We start from the raw sequence: 27290 nt of genomic DNA on the forward strand, positions 1-27290 counted from the left end.
GAGGCATGATGCCTCTGCACTCTGCCCATGTCCCGGGAAAATATGTGCTCATCTAAAACAGTCTTCTGAGCTGGTTTATTGAGGTAAGATAACCAGCCCATCAGCTAGCAATTTAGGGGTGAAGGCATACTTTTTTGGACAATTCTCTGGAAGGACTTTCTGTACTTTCAGTTTCCAGGGCACAAGGCAATGCTGTAAAAGGAGGAGAACTTCCCCAGCAAAATAACTCTGACACCCATTACAAACACAGAACTAACAGCCACCTGAAAAATCCAAGAAACATTTGACAAAACAAAAGACTCTTGAATTGTTACCTTATAACCGAGGATGAGTCCATTCTGGTCTTGTTCAGGAACAGCAGCCCATGTCAACAGTATCTGAGTGGAGCTGACAGCCTCAACAGACACATTTTCAGGAGCGGCAGAAGGAACTGCATGGATCAGAGAGCACTTAAGATGTTGGCAAACTAGGACATGGTTCAATATTTTCTACTGATTGCAAGCTCTAATACTGACCTTGGAATTCAAATCACACCTGTGTGCTTTATGAGAGGCAGGACTGAATTTGGATTAGAATATCATACATATTAATCTCCCCAATATCAAGGGTGGGTATAAAAAAATCCATAGATCTTAGGAGTTCAGCAAAACACCCGAGTCTATCTCCTTAGGCTTGGTTTATTACCTTACTAGAAATTGAAACCTCTTTCTCCTCGAGTCAGAGACAAAACCTCAGTTTGGGAGAGGTCCCAAGTGACCTGATACATAGAGAACTGCTCCTATACATAAGGATTCTGTACAGGGGAAAGGTCAGAGCTGGAAATCTGCCTAGATATCATATATACTGAAATCCAGCAGCAACAAAATACCAAAATGTCATAGTAGGTCAGAATGTTGTTTCATTTGCTATCCGATGGGTATTTTGCTCTGGTGAAGAGGGGATGGAAGTTCAGGAAAAATGAATCTACTTCATCAAGATGAGAGATATGGTTATTTTCTTTCAATCAAACACAGCTTTATGGAATCAAAGTTAGGAAATAATAACCACAAAAGATTTATCCACTCAGTCGTATTTATTGAGCACTTCCGGTGTGCAAAGCACTGTACTAAGTGCTTGAAAAGTACAATACGGCAATAGAGACAAGCCCTGCTCACAGCAGAATTAGCCAATGACTCTCTTATTAGTCTTAAGAGCCACTAAATTATTGATATGCTCAACAAATGTGATTTTCTTCAGATACACTATAAGCAAAGATACTGAAAAAGAGAGACTTTTATATTGTTAAGATACTGTGGCCAATTTCATCTGGCCAGCTTCATTGCTGGCTCCACACAAAGCCAGTTTTAGGAGTGAGTAAAGATGATTGGTCCCCAGAGACACTGAAGGGTCACAATTCTTGGTCCCCTCCCTCTCTCTTTTTCATCATCATCATTATCATCAGAATCAATGGTGTCTACTGAGTGCTTACTGTGTGTTGAGTACCGTACTAAGTGTTTGGGAGAGTACAACAGAGTTGGTAGACATGTTCCATGCCCACAAAGAGCTTACAGTATAGAAGAGGAGACAGACTTTAATATCAATAAATTATGAATATGTACATAAGTGCTGGGCGACTGAGGATGAGGTGAAGTGCTTAAAGGGATATCAAGTGCTTAAAGTGCTTAATGCCTCAGAAGTTCTGCTCCTCAACCATCCCTTCCCCTTACCAACCATATGTAAGTGTCAGATCTCAAAATAGTTTGCCCACGATCCTAAGAAGCTTGTGCCAGCCCTATGCCCAAAGTTTACAGATCCTGAGGCCCCTGGTGGTAAGACAGGGATACAATACAAGACATGGCAGGTTAAACAAAATTCCCAATTCATTTCTAAGTTAACTTATTATCAGCTAGGACATAAGGAAAAGCTGTTTAATATAATAATGTGCATGTGATGATTTGATTTTTTCAGTGTGCTTTCCTGAAGTGCTTTTATCTTCCTTTAGACTCATTCCACTCAAGAACCTAATTATATTAAAGGAAAATAGATTTCCAGGAGCCTTGAATGTCTTTAGATAGATAGCAAAAACTTTATCTAAGGATCTGAAGACTGACTCTTACAACAACCATTTCTATAGAGGGAGAAAAGGAGGATAAAAGGATGAAAATCATAATAACTGAAAAGTCCTCATCTCTTCCTCACAGTGTGGCCTAGTGAAAAGAGCATGGGCTGGGAGTCAGAGGAACCGGGTTTCATCCCTGCTCCTCCACTTGTCTGCCATGTGAACTGGGGCAAGTAACTTAACTTCTCTGTGGGTCATCTTTAAAGTAGGTATTAATTATCTGTTCTCCTTCCTATTTGGACTGTGAGCCCCATGTGGAGAAGGGACTGTGTCTGAAGTACTTTGTATCTTCCCCAGCACTCAGTACAGTGCTTGGCCCAAAGTAAGCACTTAAAAAGTACCACAATTATTATTATTATTGATAATAATAGTAATAACCCCCTGGCCAATCAATCATATCTATTGAGCACTTATTGTTTGCAAAACACTGTATTGAGAGCTTGGAAGAGTACAATATAATGGAGTTGGTAGACACATTCCCTGCCTACAAGGAGGGGAAGTGGGGGAGTCAGGCAATAATGTACAATAAATAGCTGATATGTACTTAAGTGCTGTGTGGCTGAAGGTGGGGTGAATGAAGAGTGCAAATCTAAGTGCAAGGGTGACATAGAAGGGTGTGGGAGAAGAGGAAATGAGGGCTTAGTTGGGAAGTCCTTTTTAAAGGTTGATTTACTCCTATCCACAGCCTATTCAGATCCCCGCCAGTCATGCCAAGCTTTTGGGGGAAGATCTAAGCCCAAGTCAAGAGGATATATACTTCCGGGGTAGAGTGGTACAACTTCCCATTGCCTTCAAAGGGCTTTCCAAAATACCACCAAGACGTTACCTCTTTCTTCTCCTGATCATTGGATCCCATAGCTCATAACTGTTCCTGCTTCTTCCTGAGTTCAGGATGCACTGGTACACCTGGCCACTGGCCACTTGTCTTACAAAGGGGCCTCATGCTCCAGCTGGTACCAGTGAGGATGAATGACACCCTCTCCCTTTGCAATGCCTTAAGTGAAAGCAGGCTAGGTTGGTGGGTTGCATATAAACGTCTATATTCCTGTTTGTCATTTGCATATCTTTCATAATAATAATAATAAATAATGGGATTGGTTGAGCACTTACTATAGGTCATGTACTGTACTAAGCGCTTGGGTGGATGCAGGCAAATCAGGTTGGATACAGTCCCTGTCCCACAGGGGGGCTCACAGTCTTAATTCCTTCCCTTTACCCCTTCTCTTAGTTGTGATAGTCAACGGTACCAATAATACTTCTTAATGGGGATGGGATAATTTCATCTGCAGTCTTGTCCTGTTTATACAGCCAGATTCTATATGGGCCCTAAGTAATGTTAGGAACTTTGAATGGAGGTACTAATTCTGGTAGGCCTCTAGGATACATGCAGGGCATCACTAATGCAGCAGTGAACTAAATGGGTCCCACAAGTCTTTAAACTCCTTGAAGACCAAGTTCAATTACTACTACGTAACTGTTTAGGGTATTATTACAGACCCCAAACACAGTGAGAATTCAATAAGTGTTTTTCAACTGATAACTCTGAGGTTGATAATGGCTGAAGACAATCATTGGTTATAAATTATTTATTTACACTAATATTTATTATAAATTATTTATTTACATTAATATTTGTAATAAATTATTTATTTATATTAATGTCTATTTCCTCCTCTAAACTGTAAGCTCCTTGTGCCCAGCTAACTTATCTCCCAACTCTGTTCTATTGTACTCCACCAAGTGCTTAGCACAGTGTTCTGCATGCAGTAAGTGCTCAATACCACTGATTGACTGATTAATTGATTGATCTATCAAATACTTAAAAATATTAATATGTTCTGTGTGAAGATTGTTGTGATCAACACTACAATCACTCATATTTTATGAATGCTTACTGTGGGCAGAGCGCTGTACTAAGAGCTTGGGAGAGTACAGTATAACATTATAAAAGACATTCCCTAATGAGGCATCAAATTACCTGGAGGTAGAAAGAAAACTTGCACCCTCCTCAAAGTTTTTTATTAACATTAATTTTACTGAGCATTGATAGTTCATGCTTGTCTAGTTTTTCCACACCTTTGGGTTTGTGCTAGGCAGCCATCCCAGTCGCACCACCAAAGATACAGCTCTAGAGATAGTATCTCATTAATTCCTCTGGAGAAAGATCACATTTCTAGTCAAATGGGAAACTGAATCAAGCAGTTCATCAATGGGATCAAAGTTTTCCTGCTCTGCTTGGAGACAGTAAAATTACTGGGGAGCAGTGCACTTATAGTCCCCATACAATACTAGATCTGGATATTGGTATTTCAAAGCCTCAAAACAATATGAAATTGAAAGTACACAAAAGCTTCTATAGAAGTCTCTTCATGTTAATAGTTTTAGTATTCCAGCTTCCTGGAAAACTTTGTAGAATTAGAAAGGAACTCTTCTTAATTAAACATTTTATTATAGGAGCTTACATTTTGCTTGACAGTTATCATAATCACAACTTCACTAAGTCATTTGAGTGAAAATGTTTCCTTCACACAACTCAGCCAAAAACAACTTCAGGTTGAAATAACTCATGTCCGCCAAATTCTACGTCTCTTCTTTTAGCTGAGGTTTTGAAACAAGTAATAATATCAGACAAGTGTGTTCCAACTGAGACCGAGATTGGTCCCTACTTCTCAGTCAGAAAGAATGATGAGTTCTTGGAAAGGTGAAATCACTTGTTCAAATACTGATTAACAGCCATAAGCTTGTGTAACCTCCTTTCCTCACTCTTCTTTCATAGGTTGACCTCCTCATTGCTTTATCTAAGGACAGTTATGTTTGAGTTCCAGCCTCGATAGAAGCTTTTTCAATCCTCAAACTGAGCATTTTTCCATGGAAAGTCCACCTCCCTCTATTCCTGAATTTAAACATGCTGTATTGCAATAAGACAGGAACAAAACATTGTGCTATAACCTCATTTCTAAAGTCTTCCTCATCAATAGCATCATCATCAACAACAGAATTTAGTAAGCTCCTACTGCAGGCAGAGCACTGAACTAGACACTTGAGAACATACACATAACTAGCCTTCATTTTCAAAAGTGACATCTGGTGAGGTGCTTTCCGTGTATGTGAATGAGGCTATAAACACAGATGCAGGAATGGCATACCTCCCACACTGTTTACAAAGATAGAACCTAGCTGTACTAATGGATCTGTGAATACCTCTTTTATGTTGACTCTGCCTTCTTGTGTCAATCAATCAATGGTATTTACTGAGTGCTTACTGTGTGCAGAGCACTGTACTTAGTGTTTGGGAGAGTACAATACAACAGAGTTGGTAGACATGTTCCCTGCCCACAAGAACCTTATATACCGATCTTCACAAAGCCTTTGTTCCAGGAGAGCAACCCCTCTCCTGATTTCTGCTGTGGTCTCCCACTGATCCATTTCTAAATTATATTATTTGAGAAGAGGCCTTATCGTGTTTTTAAAATGTTTTTCTGGCCCCTTAGGGTTTCATATGTTCTCTTTTAGTTTCCCATAGAGCAGCTGTTTGAGTAACATGCTGTTTTCCATTCTACTCACATATTCCACCCAGCAGGGCTGTATTCCTGAGATATCTGCTTCAATGCTGCACAGCTGACTGCATTTTTGAGTGAGCCTCACTGTCAGTCATATAATAATAATGATGGTATTTGTTAAGCGCTTACTATGTGCCAGGTACTGCACTGAGTGCTGGAGTGGATATACTCCACCACTTGTCAGCTGTGTGACTTTGGGCAAGTCACTTAACTTCTCTGTGCCTCAGTTTCCACATCTGTAAAATGGGGATTAAGACTGTAAGCCCCATGTGGGACAACCTTGATTACCTTGCATCCCCCCAGTGCTTAGAACAGTGCTTGGCACATAGTAAGCACTTAACAAATACCAATATTATTATTATTATTATTATCATTACAACAAGCAAATCAAGTTGGACACAGTCCCTGCCCCATGTGGGATCTCACAGTCTCAATCCCCATTTTACAAATGAGGTAACTGAGGCAGAGAGAAGTGAAGTGACATCAGACGAGTGGTGGAGCCAGGACCAGAACCTATGATCTTCAGACTCCCTGGCCTGTGCTCTATCCACTATGCCATGCTGCTTCTCATTATGTCACTTGATGTAGAGTATGGCTCCTAATGGATTCCGGATGAGTCTTTTATTATAAGTCCAGGTCTCAAAGCCAGGTTCAAAGTCGGACAACATAACAGCTTTGTAGGCCTTCAAGAACCTAAACAATAGCATTGGACTACATACAAGTTCAGGAGTGGTGTCTTGAGGATATATAAATGGCAGTACATGTGCTTGGAGCAGAGTGCTGGACAGATCATCATCTGATAAGTTCCGTGCTCATACTGACTACGCAACCACTGCATTGCCACCTCTTTCGGCAATATATTTTCATCAATTTATGTCTTTGTGTTTTCTCCAGTGTCTTGCAAGCTCCCAGCACTCAGGAATTGCACAGGGGCGTTCTGGGAGAGATGGGTCTGTGGTGCCACTATGGGTTGGAAACAACGCAAAGGCATAAGACAAGATGTCAATCAATGGTATTTATCAAGTTTATACTTCATGCAGAACACTGTACTAAGAGCTTGAGAAAGCACAACAGAGCTGATAGACATTCTCCCTACTCATAGCTAGAGGGGTAGAAGCAGCATGGCTCAGTGGAAAGAGCACAGGCTGGGGAGTCAGAGGTCATGGGTTCTAATCCCAGCTCTGTCACTTGTCAGCTGTGTGACTTTGGGCAAGTCACTTAACTTCTCTGTGCCTCAGTTACCTCATCTGTAAAATGGGGATGAGGACTGTGAGCCCCACATGGGACAACCTGATCACCTTGTATCCCCCCCAGCACTTAGAACAGTGCTTCACACATAGTAAGCACTTAAATACCATCATTATTATTATTCCCCACTTGTCTAGTATTATGCTCTGAATCCAGTAGGTGCTCAATGAATGCTACTCACATTAATGAACTTGAAGACTGTTCTAAATTGTCTTTTTTTCAGGTTAATCTAATGTCTTTCTCCTTTTCTCTTATGTCTTATTTGTAACTCCCTAATCATCTTTGTGGCTAAAAGCCCTAAGTACTCTACACTGCTTATTAATTACGGAGACTGGAAGTGGTCGAAGTCTCTAACGATTTCGAATTTCAAATTTGGAATGATGTGACCTAGTGGAAGGAGCATGGGCCTGACAGTCAGAGGACCTGGGTGCTACTCCTTGGCTCTGCCACTTGTCTGCTGTGTGATCTTGGGCAAGTCACTTCCCTTTTCCATGCCTCAGTCACCTCATCAGTAAAATGGGGATTAAGACTGAGCCCTATGTGGGACAGGGACTTTGTCCAATCCAATTTTCTTGTATCTACCTCACTACGTAGTACAGTGCCTGGCACATAGTAAATACTTAACAAATACCAAATACCACTCTAGCAATAATAGGGCTTAATAGGGACCCCTTTTCCCTCTCCTCCTTCCCATCCCCCTCCAGCCTTACCTCCTTCCCCTCTCCACAGCACTTGTATATATTTGTTCAGATTTATTACTCTATTTATTTTACTTGTACATATTTACTACTCTATTTATTTTGTTAATGATGTGCATATAGCTATAATTCCATTTATTCTGATGGTTCTGACACCTGTCTACATGTTTTGTTTTGTTGTCTGTCTCCCCCTTCTAGACTGTGAGCCCGTTGTTGGATAGGGATGGTCTCTATATGTTGCCGACTTGTACTCCCAAGCGCTTAATACAGTGCTCTGCACACAGTAAGTGCTCAATAAATACGACTGAATGAATGACTTAATGAATGAATGACCAAAGGATCACTTCACGCTTCCTATATTTGCATTTATGCTTTTGGATTTTGTGCTCGCTTTTTTGACAGCATAATATTGCTGACATCACTTCGTGGGGCATGAGCCTCTGAGTCATGCCCGTCCTAGGATATCCCTGTACTACAGAATGGAAAATTGTTAGGCTGAATTTGTGGAAATGGTATTTTGACCATGAGAGTATATCCTTGTAATATGTTAACCAGGCAATTTGCCTTGGGGAGAACTGGGGTGAGTCCCTACCTTCCCATCATCAAAGGGCTGCCTTAGGGATATATGGAGCAGCAGCAGGTGCGAAAGAACAGTATGTGGGTTGGAAAGATCTGAAAGGCCCTTTGTGAATCAGACGGATAAACTGGTGTCAGGGTTCTGCAGCCAAGCTTGGATATGGGAAGGATGGCTCGTGCTCGTCTTGCTTGAATGACAATGGAAAAAGAATCAAGTAAAATAGAATAATCTTCAAAAAGTACTCTTTCTTCATTGTGCAGACCTGGCCCTTCACAGCTACTAATCTTCTCTAAATCCTAGATCCCTTCACCATAAGGCCTGTGCTGTCATTTGGCTACAATTGGATTGGTGTAATTTCTCCTCCATAAGTACCTAAGCTTTTCCTACTGAAGTTTATTCTACTGTTTTTTTGTCACTTCTCCAATTTACCATGGACAGTTTCCTAGAAGGTGTGGCCACCCCACCTGTCCATCTTGGTACCTCTGAAAAGAGCATGCATCCTATGCCATCATGTTCTTTTATTAAAAAAAAAGAAAGGAAAAGAAAAAGAAAAACAACAACAACAAAAAAACTGGGGCCCTAATTTATCAAATCCCTAGAAAGACACACATGACATTTCCCCACAAGCTGACAGTGATTTTTTAATAGTTTTAAATATTTGCATAGTAAAAATTATTAAAGTGTGAACATTATAAGGAGCAAAGAAGGATAGAAGGAGAATATAATAATATTAATAACGGTATTTGGTAAGTGCTTACTATATGCCAGGCACTGTACTAAGCACTGGGATGGATATGAGGAAATCAGGTTGTACACAGACCCAGTCCCATGTGGGGCTCACACTCTCAATCCCCATTTTACAGATGAGATTACTGAGGTCCAGAGAAGCTAAGTGACTTGCCCAAGGTCACACAGCAGACAAGTGGTGGAGCCAGGATTAGAACCCATGACCTTCTGACTCCCAGGCCTGTACTCTATCCACTGCTCCATGCTGCTTCTCTAATAGTAGAAAAGTCAGTCAACAACAAACAAAATATTTTACATCCCTGTTTCTAATGGCTGATAGGGAAATGATGTCCATGATAGTGTGATTTATCCTGCAAGGATTCAATAAATACTTCTGGAATTAATATGAGTGAGGAAGGAACAACTGTTTTTGCTTTGTGACCTTGGGCAAGTCATAACTTCTCTGTGCCTCAGTTACTCCATCTGTAAAATGGGGATTAAGATTGTGAGGGTCGGTGTCCAACAAGATTATCTTGTATCTACCCCAGGTGTTAGTACAGTGGCTGCCACATAGAAAATGCTTAACAGATACCATTGGAAAAACAAAAACAAAAACAAACTGAAGTCGGTCCTCTAAGTCAATCTACTAGCTTAGATTCCAGCCATTCTGGCCTGTTCCAACCACCCTCATACAGGCCAGCCTTCACCACATGCAATGGAAATGTGCAGAAGACTGACCCCTGGTTGGCAAGAAGACCCCAGCTTCCATTTTAAAGCTATTTCCTTGAATATTGCCAACGGAAGTGCTAAAATCTGAGCACATTTTGTATTTTCAAATGATGATCAATGCCTCTCTAACCTCCCAATTTTAGGAAATAACATTAGAGTGCTAAATTCCTTTGAATTTTTTTTTTCAGAGGGAAAGAAGTACTACTCTGATGCCTATTTTGGAATTATTCTAAGTCATACTACCTCTAACCTTAATAAAAGGCATTTTGTTTAAAATGTTCCAAACAATAAAATTATTTTCATTAGATATATCAGAGAGAGGCATTTAAGAGGGAAGGTTCCCACTTCTAAATGCCTCAGGCCACTGACAGCCCATCAGGGACAGCAAAATGGGCAGCCAGGAAGTGAGAAGGAAGAAAGGAATTATCTCCTAAAAGGCATCCAACCTATTAACCTTCTTTCCTTTATCCAATATTACTTAAATCATACAGTGTGCCCATTTATGAAAAGAGAACCCATTATTAATTAGCTTGCACCTTTGGTAATGGAAGAAGACTGTGGAAAGTGGAAATTTTAACATACAAATGCTGATTTCTTAAGAAAAAAATTAGAAAGTCAGCTAAATGGCCAGTGACCCCTATTTTTTTGAATCCACACTTTCCTGCAGTCAATCCACACTTTACTCATGTCTGGATTATCACACCCATCAATTAGCTGGCTTTTCTAATGTCAGTTGCTTTCCCCCTCCATATTATTGGTGAGAGTCACCATCCCATGTCTCTTAGACTGAGTCCCCTACAAGGCATGGAAAGCATTTGGAATACAGCCTACTGGTCCTGTACCCTCCTGTACTCATGAGAGTGGCAGCTGCAGTTGGGAGTAAATGACAAATGCCCAGCTCCATCCCTTTGAGAGCGAATCGCTCCAACTTTCAGGGTCAGCACACAAGGACTGAACAGGGAGTCTTTTTGGTTATTAGCGGTATTTACTTAAAAAGCGATTTCAACAGCAACAGTAGCTGTACAACCGAACCGCAAACCTGATCCGGGAATAAACACACAATCCCTGACCTTGCATTTATTCTTAGGTGAAACCCAAAGGCTCCCAACCACCTTTGGAACCCTGTTCTACTTCTCCTAGAGGCTCTGTTGTGGGTACATCATCCACACAATTTTTCTTGTTAGCTCACCCTACTGAAACACAGTCCACCTGATGAATGAACACCAGTTACATTTTTCCCTTCTGGGAGGCGGGCATGATCTCTCTTCTCCTTCCAGGCTCTGGGGATTTGAATTAACTTCTCTACCCTTGCCACCTTGCTCAATTCTTCCCCTGGAATTGGCTGTGCTCCAGCTGATGTTATCAAGTTAGGAGAGGTTCTGGAGGTGGTGGGGGACCAAACATTTCCCTCATTTCAGAAATTTGGGGCAATTTTCACCCATGAGAGGGGCCTGACCCGAGTCATCAAGAATCCAACCAAATATGTTTATTGTTCCACACAAAACCTCTCATTTATGACTACCTACTCATGCCATTCCCCCTCTTGGAATTTTCTTGAGACTTACCAGATTCCCGAGTGCGACCTCTCAATGCCTCACTCCATGGGCCTGCCCCAATGGCATTGAATGCCTGGACCTGCAGCTCATATTCTGTCCATTCCTCTAGGTCTTCAATGGTACATTCCCTCTCCAGCCTGTTGTTGATCACCTGCACCAGCACTGAAGAATGGAGGTCAGTTCGCCAGTACTTAATCCTGTAGCCTACTGACTCAGGGTTGCCATTATACTGAGAATCTGGAAGCGGCTGGATATGAGTAATGATAACAGTAAAATAAAAATCGGTCAATGTTGTGGATTTGTAACTGCACTCCAAATGACATTTTGCAACAATGGGGTTGAAGAGCATCTCAACCATCAGAAAGGAAAGAACTAGTTTCTGGTGTTGTTTTTTATTTACCTTTATTGATCATGTCTTTTTTGGTAGATACTCATAATTCTTGAACCCAATTTTTTATCCAGTATATATCCTTTGTTAATTAAATGTAGCCTTGTCACCAACTTCAACGCATCATTTATTTCAATACATTTTGTCTTAATTTTGTGGGAGATCGTTTTGATTAAATATAAAACTGGCCCTCATTCAAATATTGAATATTGGTTTGATGTCAACCCAGCTTAAGAACTTGCTGATCGGCGTGTAACATTTTTGGCATTCTCACAGAGGGATATCGTTTCTGTTGCAAGGAGGAAGAGAAGACTGCTGATGACTAATAAATCATCCTGGACAGGCCTGAGCTATAAGACTAATTGCGAATGCAAGATTTTTCTCTCTGATGTTGAGATCAGTGTTGACGAGAATAAAAGGATGACAAAAAACCACTAAGCTTTGATTCATTTCAAATGCCCTCCTGATCTCAATCCTGCTCTGTGAACGGCCTGTTCTCTGTGATTCTTTCCAACTTACCACCCAGCGGAGCCACAGGCTGGTCTCACTGGCAGTTCGTACGGTTATACTCCCAGGCGCGCTGTCCGGTGGGGCCTGCAGAGTCTGGATAACACGAGATGATTGGCTGAAGGGACTTGGGCCAACGACATTCATTTGTCTCAACCGAAACCTAAAGTCAAATGATGTAACAAAGTGATTCTAAAACATAACGCAATAAAGGAAAGGATAAGTCATTTTAGAAGTAAGACTCAGTTTTATGCCAAGATGAATCTAAAAGGTCATTTCTCAGGGATGCCCTCTTTCCGGCAGATTTCATTTATGTAAACAACTTAGTGCTTTCTTTGAAAATATGCAATACATGGCTCTGGAGTCATCACAATCTAACAATTTCTAATTCTGCTGTTCAATTCTAGCAGTTTGTCATCAGACATTTGTGCTCTGTTACCTCTGTTGGAATTCAACAATTAGACAGTGTGTTAATTATATCAGATCTGAAGTTGAGCCTCTTGATTCAGTTTCTGGGCTCTGTAAGGATAATTAGGGCATTTAGCAAGCATGCTAAATGCTGAAGTATATAAAAGATAATCAGATTGAACACAGAACTTGTTCCAACAGGGGCTCAAAATCAAAGAGGGAGCACTGGCAACTTTTCCCCATTTTACGGATGAGGAAACTGAAGAATATAGAGATTAAATGATTTGTCCAAGATTCTCAGCAGGCCAGTGGCAGAACTGAGACTAGAACCTGGGTCTCCTAATTCCCAACCCTGGGATTTTTCCACCAGGTATTGCTGCTTCCTTGTCATGTGATTGGCTTCAAACGGCTGCTTATTAGCATTAGCAGGATTTCCTAGTGTTGCAATAAAAAGAGATCTTGGAAAGTTAAATTTCTCTTCAATAGCCATGGATAATTTCCTTCATTGATCACACCTGCAGCTTACAGTCTTTTCCTTCTTTATACTATAATTACAATGGAAGGATCCTGCTTTTAAAAATGCATATATAAATTGATAACAATTCAGATAAACATGGGAATAGATTTGCTTCTATGGGGCAGAACTACCATACGGTACCAGAAGGCTCCAGTGGGAGAGAACTGCCTGTGCTGGGACCCTCTGTAGATCCACTCCAACAGCAAGGCAGCTGGAGTTGTTTTTTATGGTATTTGCTAAACGCTTACTATGTGCCAGGCACTGTACTAAGCACTGGGGTAAATACAAGCTAATCAGGCTGGACACAGTCCATGTCCCACATGGGGCTCACAGTCATAATCCTCAGTTTACAGATGAGGTAACTGAGGCACAGAGAAGTGACTTGCCCGAAGTCTCACAGCAGACAAGTGGCAGAGCCGGGACAAGAACCAAGGTACCTTGTGACTCCCAGGCCCATGTTCTATCCATTAGGCCACACTGCACCCTCGGCTTCAAGGCTGTCCATCACCTCGGCCCCTCCTACCTCACCTCCCTTCTCTCCTTCACCAGCCAGCCTGCACCCTCCACTCCTCTGCCGCTAATCTCCTCACCGTGCCTCGTTCTCACCTGTCCTGCCGTCGACCCCCGGCCCACGTCATCTCCCTGGCCTGGAATGTCCTCCATCCCCACATCCGCCAAGCTAGCTCTCTTCCTCCCTTCAAGGCCCTACTGAGAGCTCACCTCCTCCAGGAGGCCTTCCCAGACTGAGCCCCCTCCTTCCTCTCCCCCTCCTCCCCCTTTCCATCCCCCCCACCTTACCTCCTTCCCTTCCCCACAGCACCTGTATATATGTATATATGTTTGTACATATTTATTGCACTATTTATTTATTTTACTTGTACATATCTATTCTATTTATTTTATTTTGTTAATATGTTTTGTTTTATTCTCTGTCTCCCCCTTCTAGACTGTGAGCCCACTCTTGGGTAGGGACCATCGCTATATGTTGCCAACTTGTACTTCCCAAGTGCTTAGTACAGTGCTCTGCACACAGTAAGTGCTCAATAAATATGATTGATTGATTCTCAATTTTCTCAGGGTAAATTTCACACTGGAAATTTCACAGCAATAGGGTGAAACAACTACGCTGCATTTTCCTTTATTTGTATGTACAGAGCACATGGACCAGATTTCCCAGGGTAACGCAGTAGAATCATTGATCTGGGGATACCCCAGGCCCAGTTCTCTGTTCCAGGCACAAACATGAGAGAGGGTAATCATTCAAAATGACAATCTGACATGCTCCTCAAGACTCAAAATGGCATTAAAATGTCTTAGGATGTCCAGACTCTGCATTCCATTTAATTCCCTATTAGACTTTATAGGTGCTATATCTTGCCATTTTACTGAGCTCTCTAAAATCAATCAATCAGTTGTATTCATTGAGTATTACTATGTGTAGAGCACTGTACTAAGCTTTTTGGAGAGTACAATACATCAGAGCTGGTAGACATACTCCCTGCCTACAAGAGGCATACATTCTAAAATAAAGTATTTGGCATAATCTAAAGGTTGAAGTACCTAGTATAGACTCTCTTTGCCTAATCTTCTTTAGGAAGTACAGTAAGGAGAATGCATCTTAATTTTTCACTCAAGCTGCTGGCATATTACAAAGAAAATTCTCTTGACAAAGAAGCAATTTCACCCCTTTAATCCTTCTTTCCTGATCTTACAAAATGCATTCCTCCTGGCAGGATAATGACATTATCAAGCTCGACATCTGTGATAACTGGAAAATTCATATCCTTCATTGATCTTACGGGAAGTTATAACATTTCTAACAGCTTAGGACCACTCTACTCTTTGTTAAGGGCAACGATTTACTGCCAAGACAAGTTCCAGGATCAAGAAACAGAAGTTCAATTGGCACACTAAGTGCCAGACTAGTAAGGTTAGTCACTTCTGAGCCTTTTTATAACATCAAACAAAAGGATATTCATTAACTATCTCTTCCGTTTGTACCTTGAGGAGTATTCCGTTGGCAGGTTGGTAAATTACTGAGACACCTTACCAGAATTTGTTGAGAAATGTGTCACTCTATGATTACCTGAGGCTCTCATCTACTAAGTCCTCTACAGTAGTGGAGATTTATCTAAAGGATACTTTTTTGCCAGTTTAGTATTGATCAAAATAACATTCCTTTCAGCTGTAATTTTTTCTCTTGGAAAAAAATTCAATCAGGCATTTTGCCTACCATTTCTCTTTACAGATTGATTAGCTTTTATTGAGATTTAAAAGTTCTAATTTACATACAGATAGGTGGATTTTTGTTAGCTGTAAACTCATCCTTTTTCACCACATTGTTTTTGCAGGCTCTAACCACCTGCTCATTAATGGGAAAACTTTGTCCTGTGGTAGTTGATCACCCACTGTTTACCTGTAATGAGTATAGGGAGTGAGGTTTGGAATCTCCAGCATTTGGGCATCAGGCTCATTCTCCTTCTCATAGAGGCCAACCCACTCTTCATCATCTCCTATTGCACCAACCTGGGTGGGGAAAGTACAATAAAAACAAAGGTTTACTCAAACCCTAAGGAACTAAAGCCTCCTTGCAAAATTTACATTTACCTCAATAATTCCAGTGAAAAAGCAGACATCTGGAAGGACATAGTAGCCTTATCCCTTAATTTGACAGCCACAGACCTATGGACTCTCCTGGTCATGCAGACAATCTAAATCTCCCCACAGAATGCCCCATCAGTGTCAGCCCCACAGCTCACTAAAGGGGAGGATACAAGCTAATCCCAGCAGATTACCACGACAAGATAAAGTCTGTACACACCTTGACAGAAGCATAGCCTTCCTCTTAGGAAGAATTATCTGTAGCACAGCTCTTGTAAGAGAATCTTAGAAAAGTAATGATAATAATAAAGATACTTGTAATGCTTGTTCAGCACTTACAATGTGCCAAGCACTGAGCTAAATGCTGAGGTAGATAGAATCAGATTAGTCAGTTTTTGTCCTTTGTGGGACTCACACTCTAACTGGGAGGTAAAACAGATAATTAATCCCCACTTTACAGATGATGAGACTGAGGCACGGAGAAGACAAGTGAGTTGCCTAAGGTAAGAAGGTAGGCAAGGGCTCGAGCTGGGATTAGAACTGTTCTCTTGACTTCCAGTCCTCTGCTCTTTCCTCTGGGCCACGGTGTTATTCCCTGATGACTAGTGCCCTTGAAGCCTGCCCGCAACATTCCCCTGGCCCTACTCTTTGAGGGTTGAGTGACTTTGGGGCCAAGGAATCGGATAATGAAGGGGGAGGTTATGATAGGGAGGTTATGATGTTCTGAAAGTAGCACTGAGTAGGGAAGGTTTTGGGGCCCAGTATAGGTTCACATTTCACTTGGGATTTAGATGATGGAATAGGGAACATGCTCATTAACTTGGCAGATGACAATGAGTTGGCAGGAGGCCAGCCCTCTGGAGCATAACACCAGAATTCAGAATGATTTTGGTAAACTGGAGAAGTGGTCAGAAGAAAACAAAAGAAGTTCAATAAGTAGGAGTACAAGGTAGGTCACTCAAGGAAAAAAATGACACTATACAAATAGAAGCAATGCAAATACAAGAAGGAAAATGACTTCCTGAAAAAGGATTAGAGGTCATAAAGGATAATAAGCAGATAAAGAGTGAGCAGTTGCTGGGCAGTTGTTTAAAGATGCAAAATAGGTTTAGAGGAAGCATGAGGTAATCCTCTCACTATATCTGGTGGATTGTCAATGACTCTGAATAAGGAAAAGCTAAGGACAGGTTGCAAACATTTCTCAGATTCTGTCTGTGTCGTAAAAGGACAAACAACATTAGAGTCAATAACCAGGTAATGCTAATGGGGTCTTATACCAGTTCATTTTTGTATAATTCAGCACAGAAATACTAAAAACATTCAGTTGAGCTGTAGGATACAGAATATTTGCCAACCGAGTACTACCTACTAATTAGCCCAGTTCTGTCTGGGAGAATCAAGTCTTCTATTAACATTTCTCCTCCTTCCTCAAACTGCTTGTCTGAACTCTGGGTCTTGCTTGCCCTGAGACAACTCAGAGCAAGTGCCAGTAAAGGAGAGGGAAATTTCTGAAACGCTATCATCAATCAGGAAGATATCTTGTTTTCAAGTTCCCTAGCATGGGCTCACAGACAGGCCTAGAGGCCCCGTGTGCCCCAATCATGGTAATCTCTTGCCATCACAGTCACCACTCACATTAGGCAAGTGCTTAATCTATGGTTTGCCCTGAGCAGGTTGGGACAAAACCAGAAATTTATCTCTTGCAGATAAGACCACTGAGTATTTTGTCCATTCTGACTTCCATAACTAAAGGGCAAAAGGAAAAGGATCTGATAGTATTCCTACCAGATAAGAGAAGGCTGAGGGTGACTAAATAATAGGATTCAAGGACATGAATAGTTATTACACCAAAGATTGTGACCTTATATTTTCTAACTACTGAAAACCAAATAAAAAGGAATGTGTTTCAAGCTTTAGTATGCGGGAGGACTAGGTTAAATATACAAAAATCTTTTCTGAGAACATGGAACAGACTAGCTTAGTGAGGAAAGTGACTTTTAAAAGTAGGGCATATGCCCAATTGTCTAGGGGAACTAGTAATAATAGTTACTATAATAATAATAATAATAATAATAGTTTAGTGTTGACTGTGTGCACTGCACTGTGCTAAAGTACTGGAGAAGATCAGGTAAGTGAAAAACAGATGTGGTTCCTGACCATTCAGGGCCTCACACTCTAAAAATAAGGTGGGGAGAGGTTTGGTGAAAGACACAATACGGAAGATGAAATAACAGAAATACAAAAACAAGATAAAAAACAAAGTTCAGAGTCCAAGTCCAGTGGTGAAGGGGACCTGAAGAAGCCAAAATAAACAGCTGCCCTGGTCTTCCAAAGTTCAGTCACAACCTGGTTGAAGGTAGGGGGGGTTACACTACACAACTTTTCAGGATTCCTTATAATCTTTGATTCTATGAATCTCTTATCAGCAAATATTTTTGCCGTCCAAATTATTAGTGTGCTAGATCTACATACATACTCATCATCCATAGCTTCATCTTCAAACCTTAAATAATACATGTATACACGCTCTCACTTTAGTTTCTCAAATGAAATAATATAAAGTGATTCATGACCCCAGTCTGATTGTTACGTTCACCCACAGTTTATCTAAAAGTAGTTGAATATCTAGGGACTCAAAATCAAAAGCGCCAAAGCAACCACTTCTATCACCACAGAAGTATGAAAAATATTTAACATTACCTTCCTAAACTAATGTTGATTAACTGAATTTGAGGGAAGTAGATGTAACCAAAAATAAAGACGGATTAAAACAGAGAGCCTTGACAGGATTTAACCATCCTCTGTAGGCTAGGGTTGCACCTGGTGAACAGAACCAGTTCTCAATTGTCATTTTTATATCATGAGTTTTAATTGGGCCCAGATGGTGTCTTTTCATTTTTAACTATTTGATGGTCTATTGCTTGCCAAATGAACAGGTTAACAGCCAGGTAACATCATCATCTCCAATATTCAACAAGAATTGATGTTGGCAGCTTGGCCAGAGCCTTGCAATCATTAAGACAAGTAAATCCAGGATGGATCCTGTCAGTTAAGGAGGCAGTTCAAATACTGGCAAGCAGTTTGGGACGCTTGCATTATTGCTAATGGTACTTTAACTGTTCTGTAGATTAAAAAAAGATTTCAGCTTCTAGGCACTTTCTGCAAACTCTACATTCCAATTTTAAAATACTAAAAGCTTCTGACAATCCCCAAGTATAATCATAACCTCCTTAAAAACCTTCTCCACCAGGTAGCATTTCCTGACTAATCCCACTCTTTTGAACAGGTCAAACTCTAACCATCCTTAGTGTACACACACACACACACACACACACACACACACACACACACACACATTTTTTTTTACCAGATGTATTTATATGGCCTGACAGTATGTATTTTATCCCTGCCTGCCACCTCCTCCATTCGATTGCATGCTTCTCAAAAGCAGAGACCCTGATTTCTACTTTTACTGTATACTCCTCGTCAGATACAGCATGGCCTAGGAGAAAGGACATAGGCCTGGGACTCAGAGGATCTGAGTTCTAATCACAGCTCTGCTAGCTGCTTGCTGTGTGACCTTGGGCAAGTCACTTAACTTCCCTGTGCCTCAGTTCCCCTTTTCTCCCTCCAATTTAGACTTTGAGCTCCAGGAAGTACAAAGGACTGTGTCCAACCTAATTCATTTGGATCTACCCCAGTGCTTAGAACAGTGCTTTTTAAATGAACAAGACTGAAATTCTGGCCAGTAAGGAACACTTTTGTGAAGATCTCCATTATGAGATGGCATGGGGTTACAGAAAAGTAGAAAGAAATTCCAAATTCATTCTGAAACTGAATAATTCTGACATAATGAGCTAGGGAGGGTAGTAATTGCAAAATACAACTTCTCTTTAAAAAACAGCAGGAAGAGGTTTCAAATTGTTATATAAAAAGAGTTCATTTTGATCAAAAGATTTGAGGAATCATTATACTACTAACCAAAAATTTTAACAAATGTCTCATATTGGGCCATTTTAGAATTTAATACCAGGATAAAGGGCTAGCAGTACCAATTACCCAGATGATGAATAATCCACAATGAGGTAAAGTTATTTTAGCCTTTGTTACCTTCCGTGGGGAGTTGAAATTCGAAATTTTTTCTTAAACTACAGAAAGAATAAACAGCTCTTGAAGATTCTTGTCATAAAGCAGAGATGCCAAGGGCATCTAGAGAGCACTATGGACCACATCAGTCAACCACTAAAGTCATGGAAGATGGTAAGCAACTAGCATTGAATGAGGCCTGGGGTTACCATTTCCCTTTCTATTTCTGATCACTGTGAGAAACTTTTTCTTATGACATAATCTTGTGTCCTAGACTTTGCTGAGGTCCCTAGTTCATCTCAATTGAGAATTTGCTATCAGAACAATGCCACCCTTCACCAAAGAAGTTGATGGGGGCAGTCTCTGAGGAGATGCTGTGTCTCAAGTTGTCTAACATTTTCGTAGGTTTCTCACTCTCAAGCCAGCTGGGTAACAGGTGCCACATGACCTGCTTCAGAGCCTGGGAGGCCACAGGCAAAATGGCTGTACAGCCAATAATTATTAACCTCACTGTGACCTGAAAAGTGCCAAATAGGTAATAACAAGAAGGGAAGAAAGAGCACACAAAGCTTAACCGGCATAGAAACTTCTTTCATCCGTAACTTAAAAAAAAAGACAAGAGACTCCACAAACTCTTTCCATGAAAACTTGCCAAACTAGCGGCACCCTGCTTATCCAAAATCCTGGTGTCAGCAGGAAAAGTTGCACAAATTGCTAGTTCCACAAATATAGAATCCCCTTTTGTTCTTTGGGAAGCTCCCCTGTGTCTGAGCCAAATGAAGCTTCCCCAAATGAAGATCACTGGAGGGCACAGGGGATGTGTGAACAGATTGGGAACTTGTGTAGAGACATAATTCTGGCCAAACTGCCACAGAGCTGAACAGCTCCACTCAAGGCCAACTCTAGCCCTTTGGCAATCTCAGGAAATCAAGTAGAAGCTTGAGAACCTAACGAATTTTTAAACTGTCCTATCTGAGTAGCTCATAGATCTGGGTTTAGCGGAGTATTTCAAATGGTAAAATAGCTGCCTCCCTTGGTTTTTTGGAGGGGAAGAGATGGAAGGATGACTTTCCAGCTAGGTATTAGAGTCTCTTGCTAATTAACTAACCATATCCACCTTCAGATGTGGGATGGACTGATACTCTACTGTTTCAAAGTTGGGTGATGTCGAGACAGCTTCTCTCTGGGGAGCTCCAATCAACTATGTATATGTTTCTATGCTTTTTACTGTGTTTCGGTACCCTATTTAATAGGTATTTGGGCTTTCTGTATTAGGTGGTAAACTACTCCTCAATCAATCAGTCAGTGGTATTTATTGAATACTTACTGTGTGCAGAACACTGTTATAAGTGCTTGGGAGAGTACAACATAACAGTTGGTAGTCAAGTTCCCTTTGGAACCATGCCTTCTACTTCCTTTTTAAATTCCCACACATCTTAGTATTGCTCTCTGCATACCGAAAGTGACCCAATAAGCACTGTTTAATGGTCATCTTTTTAAATTCATTCCATTACTATGTGCCACAACATCCAGGTGAAAATTTGGTAAATTTTGGTAAACTTTGGTCACATTTTAAGTTCCTTTACAGGGATTGCTATTAAGGTCAATCCATCCAGTCCACTAATCTATCTCCAACACCTGCAACAAGATGTCTGGAGGAACATGACTAGTGCCCTCCTTGATCACCATCCTAATGTAGCATTTGAAAATGCATGGGAACTTTTTAAATATTATTTGTTAAGAACTTATAATGTTCCAGGCACTGTTCTAAGTGCTGTGGTAGATACAAGAGAATCAATTTGGACACAGTCTATGTCCCACTGGGGCTCACAGTCTTAATCCCCATTTTACCAAAGAGGTAACTGAGGTGAAGAGAAGTGACTTGCCCAAGGTCACATAGCAGACAAATGGAGGAGCCAGGATTAGAACCCTGGTCCTTCTGAATCCCAGGCCTGTGCTCTAGGTGTCCCTCTGTGGAATACCTCTGTGGAGAGTCCTAGATATAAGCATTAGGCACTTGAAAATATATAACAGAAGTAAAATATATATATATATCTCCCTTCAGGGTCCTTATAATCAAACTAGGAAGCCAAGAAAGGAAGCAAGAAGAAAATAAGAGATAAAGAAAAAGAAAGGGAAGAAAAAGTTAGAAACAAAGGGCAAGAAAACAAGAGAAAGATATATTTGAGGGCTTAGATATCCAGGGATGGGAGGATTAGTTGGGTAATGTATTCTGGATGATCACTTGTTTTTTTTTTTTTTTTTAGGAGGGTTTGGAAGTGGGGAGGGATGCGGATTAGAGAGTTTTTAAAATGAAGAGGGGATGTGGTTTGGAGGATCTGAGCTGGGAGGGAGTTCCAAGCAGCGGGAAAGATGTAAGCAATGGTTTGGACAGAGGAGATGCACTTGAGAAGTACAGCTGGGAGGTGAATTTAGGAGACCAAAGAGGTTGATCTGGGGAGTACCAGGAGAAAAGAGTGTAAAGTAATATAAGTTATTTTGGTTTCTTGTGCAAAGAAATGGAGGTTTTCAAGAAGGAGGGAAGTTCCAAGAATAGTGATTTAAGTAGATGATGTACAGCTGAAATTCATCAAAACTGAAGAAAGGAGAAGCTTTTAGGAGGAAGGACAGTAAGAGGGCTATTATAGCAATCCAACCAGGAGGTGATAAGGATGGTAGCCATAGGGGTGGAGAGGGAGAGGATATGAGAAATATTATAGAGGAAAAACTACTAAGATATAGATTCCAGTAATATAGTAAGTAAATGATGGAGGAGTCGTAGATAACACCATGATTGAGAGATTTGTGGGGCAGAGAGGATAGCGGTATTCTAGATAGTGATTTGGAAGTTAGGAAGCTAGGAGAAGAAAGTTTAGGTGGGAAGATGAAGAGTTCCTTTTTGAATTATTGAGTTTAAGGAGTAGGTAAACTACCTAGGTGAAGATGTCCTGGAGGACAAAAGAGATATGAGATTACAAAGCAAATGTGAGGACAAAGATTCATTCATTCATTCAATCAGATTTATTGAGCACTTACTGTGTGCAGAGCCTTGTACTAAGCACTTGGGAAATAAAGATGGTGAGGTATATTTGGGAATCACCTTCAGATAGGGGACATATGAAATCATGAGTAGCAGTAGTAGCAGATTATTTTTAAGCACCTACTGTTCACAAAGCATGGTACTACATGCTGGGAAAAATTACCCTGGTGAGAGAGAGACAAGGTACCTAAACTTCTACATGCTCACGAGCCTAGCAATAGAAAAGAGAGGACCTAGGATGAAGCAATGCAAGTTTCCCATAGTTAAACAACGAGGAGAGGATAAAGAGCAGGCAGACGAGACTAAAAAAGAGTGGTCAGATGGGTAGGGAGTAAGGCCCCCTTTCTTTTATTTCCCTGGTTTTCCCCATTCTTCCATCCTTCTTCTTATGTCTATCTTATGTCTCCTTCCCACTCCTTCTTATATCTACCTCCTCTGCTTTCTCTGTTTCTCTTGCCTTTGAAATTTTCACCACCCCATCACGACATCACACCCACACCATCCAGCTCTACTTCCATGAAATTTCTACTCTAAACTGTATATTAAGTTGTTGATTTTTACACACCTAACATGTAGTTTCACCAATTGCTGATATTGGCTGGCAAAGCCCTGTGTAACAAAATCAAACTAACTCTGCACCAGAGGTGGTGGGTGGGGCCATTTTAATTTCACCAGAGGCATCTATCAAAGCCAGTATAGAACCAACAGCAGCTTCCCATCCCAGTTAAAGCAAATGGGATTACAAGTGCCTTCAACTGAAAGCTTCCTCCCCATTCCTGGCTTGGGAGCCTTATGGTTGCCCCTCACTGCTCAGAGTTCCCATAAACCAGAATCTAGCATGACAGATTCTGTCAGCTTTAGCCATTACTACCAATGATTAACTTTGAGATTTAAATTTTGTTTAAATGTTCCCTGAAAGCTTAATCATGAAAGCTGCCAGACCTAGAGTCTTTGAACATTTCAATTTCAATTTCAGAATATTTAATAACAAGCATATTCTTTCCAATCAAAATGTTTCAGCCACAGATAAATCAGTTCAGCTACAGAGTCATAGCCCATCTTCATAGCCCCCTCTTACATTAAACTCTTCACTCTCAAGTCTTGGCCAGGACTGCAAGTTCAAGCAAAGTTTGCTTGTATCCACCCCCAGTGCTTAGCACAGTGTCTGGCACACAGTAAGTGCTTAACAAATGCCACAATTATTATTATTATTAGAACAAAATGGCTCTCAATCTATTTTGCGGATGGCCCACCTACAGTCATTTTGAAACTTAGTTTCTGTCAGATGTTAGACTGCTTTTTTTCTTAATGAGAAATATTTTATTTATGGAAAGAGCAGGGAGAATCAGGAGATCAAGGTTCTAGTCCCAACTCTGCCACTAACTTCCTGTATGACCTTGGGTAAACCTCTTAACCTCTGGGGATAAGATAGAATGCGAGCCCCAAGTGGACCAGGAGCTTTCTCTGATCTAATAAACTTGAATCTACAATAGTGCATAGTAAGTGCTTACTAGAAATTACAATTCTTTTATCTAGAAATTTGCATACAACTAATTTTCAAAGACTTCCTGAGCTCTAAAGTAAATTTCTAATCCCAGCTCCACCAATTGTCTGCTGTGTGACCATGGGCAAGTCACTTGGCTTCTCTGGGCCTCAGTTAACTCACATGTAAAATGGGGATTCTGACTGTGAGCCCCAGGTGGGACAATCAATCAATCGTATTTATTGAGTGCTTACTGTGTGCAGAGCACTGTACTAAGCGCTTTGGAAGTACAAGTTGGCAACATATGGAGACAGTCCCTACCCAGCAGTGGGCTCACAGTCTAAAAGAGACAGGGATTGTATCCAACCTGATTTGCTTGTATCCACTTCAGCGCTTAGTACAGTGACTGGGACATAATAAGTGCTTAACAAATGCCATCATTAATATTATTATTATAAATGTGCATTATTCCTAAAACTTTTACCTGAAAAGCTTTCCCTTTCCACTTCTGATTGTGAGCCTGTTGAAGAACAGGGTCCATGTCTACTTCCCACTGGTATACATTTTCCCAGTGCTTAGCACAATGCTCAGCACACAGTAGGAGCTTAATGCATATTATTGTTACTACCACCACCACCAAATCATTTGCCTATTCTCTTTCAAAGTCCTTGTAAAATAACCCCTCCTCCAGGATGTATTCCTCGATTAATGCCTCCCATCTTCCAAGTAATGAACATACTGTCAGTCACCATAGCATTCATTAGTTTAAGACATTAATTGAGCATTTACTATGTGTCATACCCTGCGGTAATGTAACAAATTAGATGGCAATCCCTGGCCTACTGCAGGATTTCCAATCTAGGAAAAGGAATACAAACAAGATACAGTAGATTGCAAAGAATAACAAGCAAAGGGGGCAACAATCCAAAGCAATCAGGACAAGTAAACAGAATAGTTCTGCACACAATGTACATTCAATAGAGAGTGATGAGTCAGAGATACAGTATACAGATTAGAAGCAGCTTGGCTTAGTGGCCAGAGCCAGTGCTTGGGAGTCAGAGGTCATGAGTTCTAACCATGGCTCCGCCACTTATCAGCTGTGTGGCTTTGGGCAAGTCACTTCACTTCTCTGTGCCTCAGTTACTTCATCTGTAAAATGGGGATTAAGATTGTGAACCACACATGGGACAACCTGATTACATCAGTGCTTAAACCAGTGCTTGGCATATAGTAAGTGCTTAACAAATTCCATCATTATTATTCTTCTAGACTGTGAGCCCTTTGTTGGGTAGGGACCGTCTCTATGTGTTGCCGACTTGTACTTCCCAAGCACTTAGTACTGTGTTTTGCACACAGTAAGCGCTCAATAAATACGATTGAATGAATGAATACAGGCTGGTGTTTACAGGAGTGAAGTGTGTAGGCTGGGATGTAGTGGGAGAGGAGTGAGGTTAGATAGGAGGGGAAGGAAGAGCTGACTGAGTACCTTAAAACCGATTCAGTCTCAACCCTGCCTTAAGAATTTATCTTTCCATTCATTCATTTTTGACTTATTTATCCACTTTTGTACATCATTCATATCTATTTTCTCACTCTGAATGATCACATAATTATCAATATATGTGTACTTCTGCCCTTTAGATTATAAACTCCTGGAAGGCAGGTACAATGTGCTTGGCTTCTTTGTACTTTTGCTCCACACATTATGAGATTGGGAAATACTGTTTATACTGATATGATTTCCACGTATGGTAGGACAAGGAAATTTGGAGCATTTAGACATTTCTAATCATGTCTCTATCTTCAAGCTGGGGTCATCATTTTCTTCAGATCCCATACCTGCTTCTACCATCTCTGTGTGGATGATTCCTAAATCTACATCTCTATCTCTGATCTCCCCTTCCCCCTGGACTGTAAATTTGTTAAGTTTGTCTGCTAATTCCCTCATACTGTATCATCCCAAGTTCTTAGTACAGTGCTCTGCACATAGTAAATATTCAATACCATTGAATGATTGACTGATTGATGGCTCTCCTTCTCTGAAGTCTAGCACTTCCTCCTGCCTTCAGGACAATTCTAATTGGTTGTACTGCGACACCTTAGATGTAACATATCCAAAACAGAACTCCTTATCTTACCACCCAAGACCTGTCCTCCCTATTCTTTCCGAGCACTGTAAACAGTACCATATCCTCCCTGTCTCACAGCCTGGAGCCGTGACGTTATCCTCAACATTTCTTTCATTCAACCCAGATATTCAATCTGTCACCAAGTCCTGTTGGTTCAACCTTTACAAAATTGCTAAAATCCGACCTTTCATTTCCATCCCAACTGCTACCATCTTAAGGGAAGCACTTATCTTATCCCACCTTGGTTACTGTATCAGTTTCCTTGCTGATTTTCCTGCCTTCTGTCTCTTCCAACTCCAGTCCATATGTCACTCTGCTGTCTGGATCATGTTTCTACAGAACCATTCAGTCCATGTTTCTCCACTCCTCAAGAACTACCAGTGATTGTCCATTCAGCAGAAGCAGCATGGCCTAGTGGACAGAGCAAGGGCCTGGGAGTCAGAAAGTCATGGGTTCTAATCCCAGTCTGCCACTTGTCTGCTGTGTGACCTTGGGTAAGTCACTTCACTTCTCTGGGCCTTAGTCACTTCATCTGTAAAATGGGAATTGAGACTGTGAACCCCACATGGGACAAGGAACTGTGTCCAACTCTATTTGCTTGTGTCCACCCCAGCACTTAGTACGGTGAGAAGCAGCGTGGCTCAGTGGAAAGAGCATGGGCTTGGGAGTCAGAGGTCATGGGTTCTAACCATGGCTCTGCCACTTGTCAGCTGTGTGACTTTGGGCAAATCACTTAATTTCTCTGTGCCTCAGTTCCCTCATCTGTAAAATGGGGATTAAGACTGTGAGCCCTAAGTGGGACAACCTGATTACCTTGTATCCCTCTCAGAGCTTAGAACAGTGCTTGGCACACAGTAAGTGCTTAACAAATACTATCATTATTATTACAGTGCCCGGCACATAGTAAGTGCTTAACAAATACCGTAATATATTATTATT

At 41.0% G+C, this 27290-nt stretch overlaps 1 protein-coding gene across 1 annotated transcript in view; it reads right to left on the reverse strand.

The window, feature by feature from the left end:
- Nucleotides 1–27290, reverse strand: part of SDK1 (sidekick cell adhesion molecule 1) — a 246586-nt gene that overhangs the window by 122257 nt on the left and 97039 nt on the right. Inside the window, exons 15-18 of the mRNA XM_038762450.1 lie at nt 15429–15538; nt 12100–12250; nt 11202–11439; nt 315–430 (exon numbers count right to left, since the gene is read on the reverse strand). Of these exons, the coding sequence (XP_038618378.1) occupies nt 315–430; nt 11202–11439; nt 12100–12250; nt 15429–15538 (615 nt within the window). The remainder of the gene's footprint in view (nt 1–314; nt 431–11201; nt 11440–12099; nt 12251–15428; nt 15539–27290) is intronic.

The sequence above is a fragment of the Tachyglossus aculeatus genome, chromosome 21 (genome assembly GCF_015852505.1).
Source record: "Tachyglossus aculeatus isolate mTacAcu1 chromosome 21, mTacAcu1.pri, whole genome shotgun sequence".
Classification (NCBI taxonomy): domain Eukaryota; kingdom Metazoa; phylum Chordata; class Mammalia; order Monotremata; family Tachyglossidae; genus Tachyglossus; species Tachyglossus aculeatus.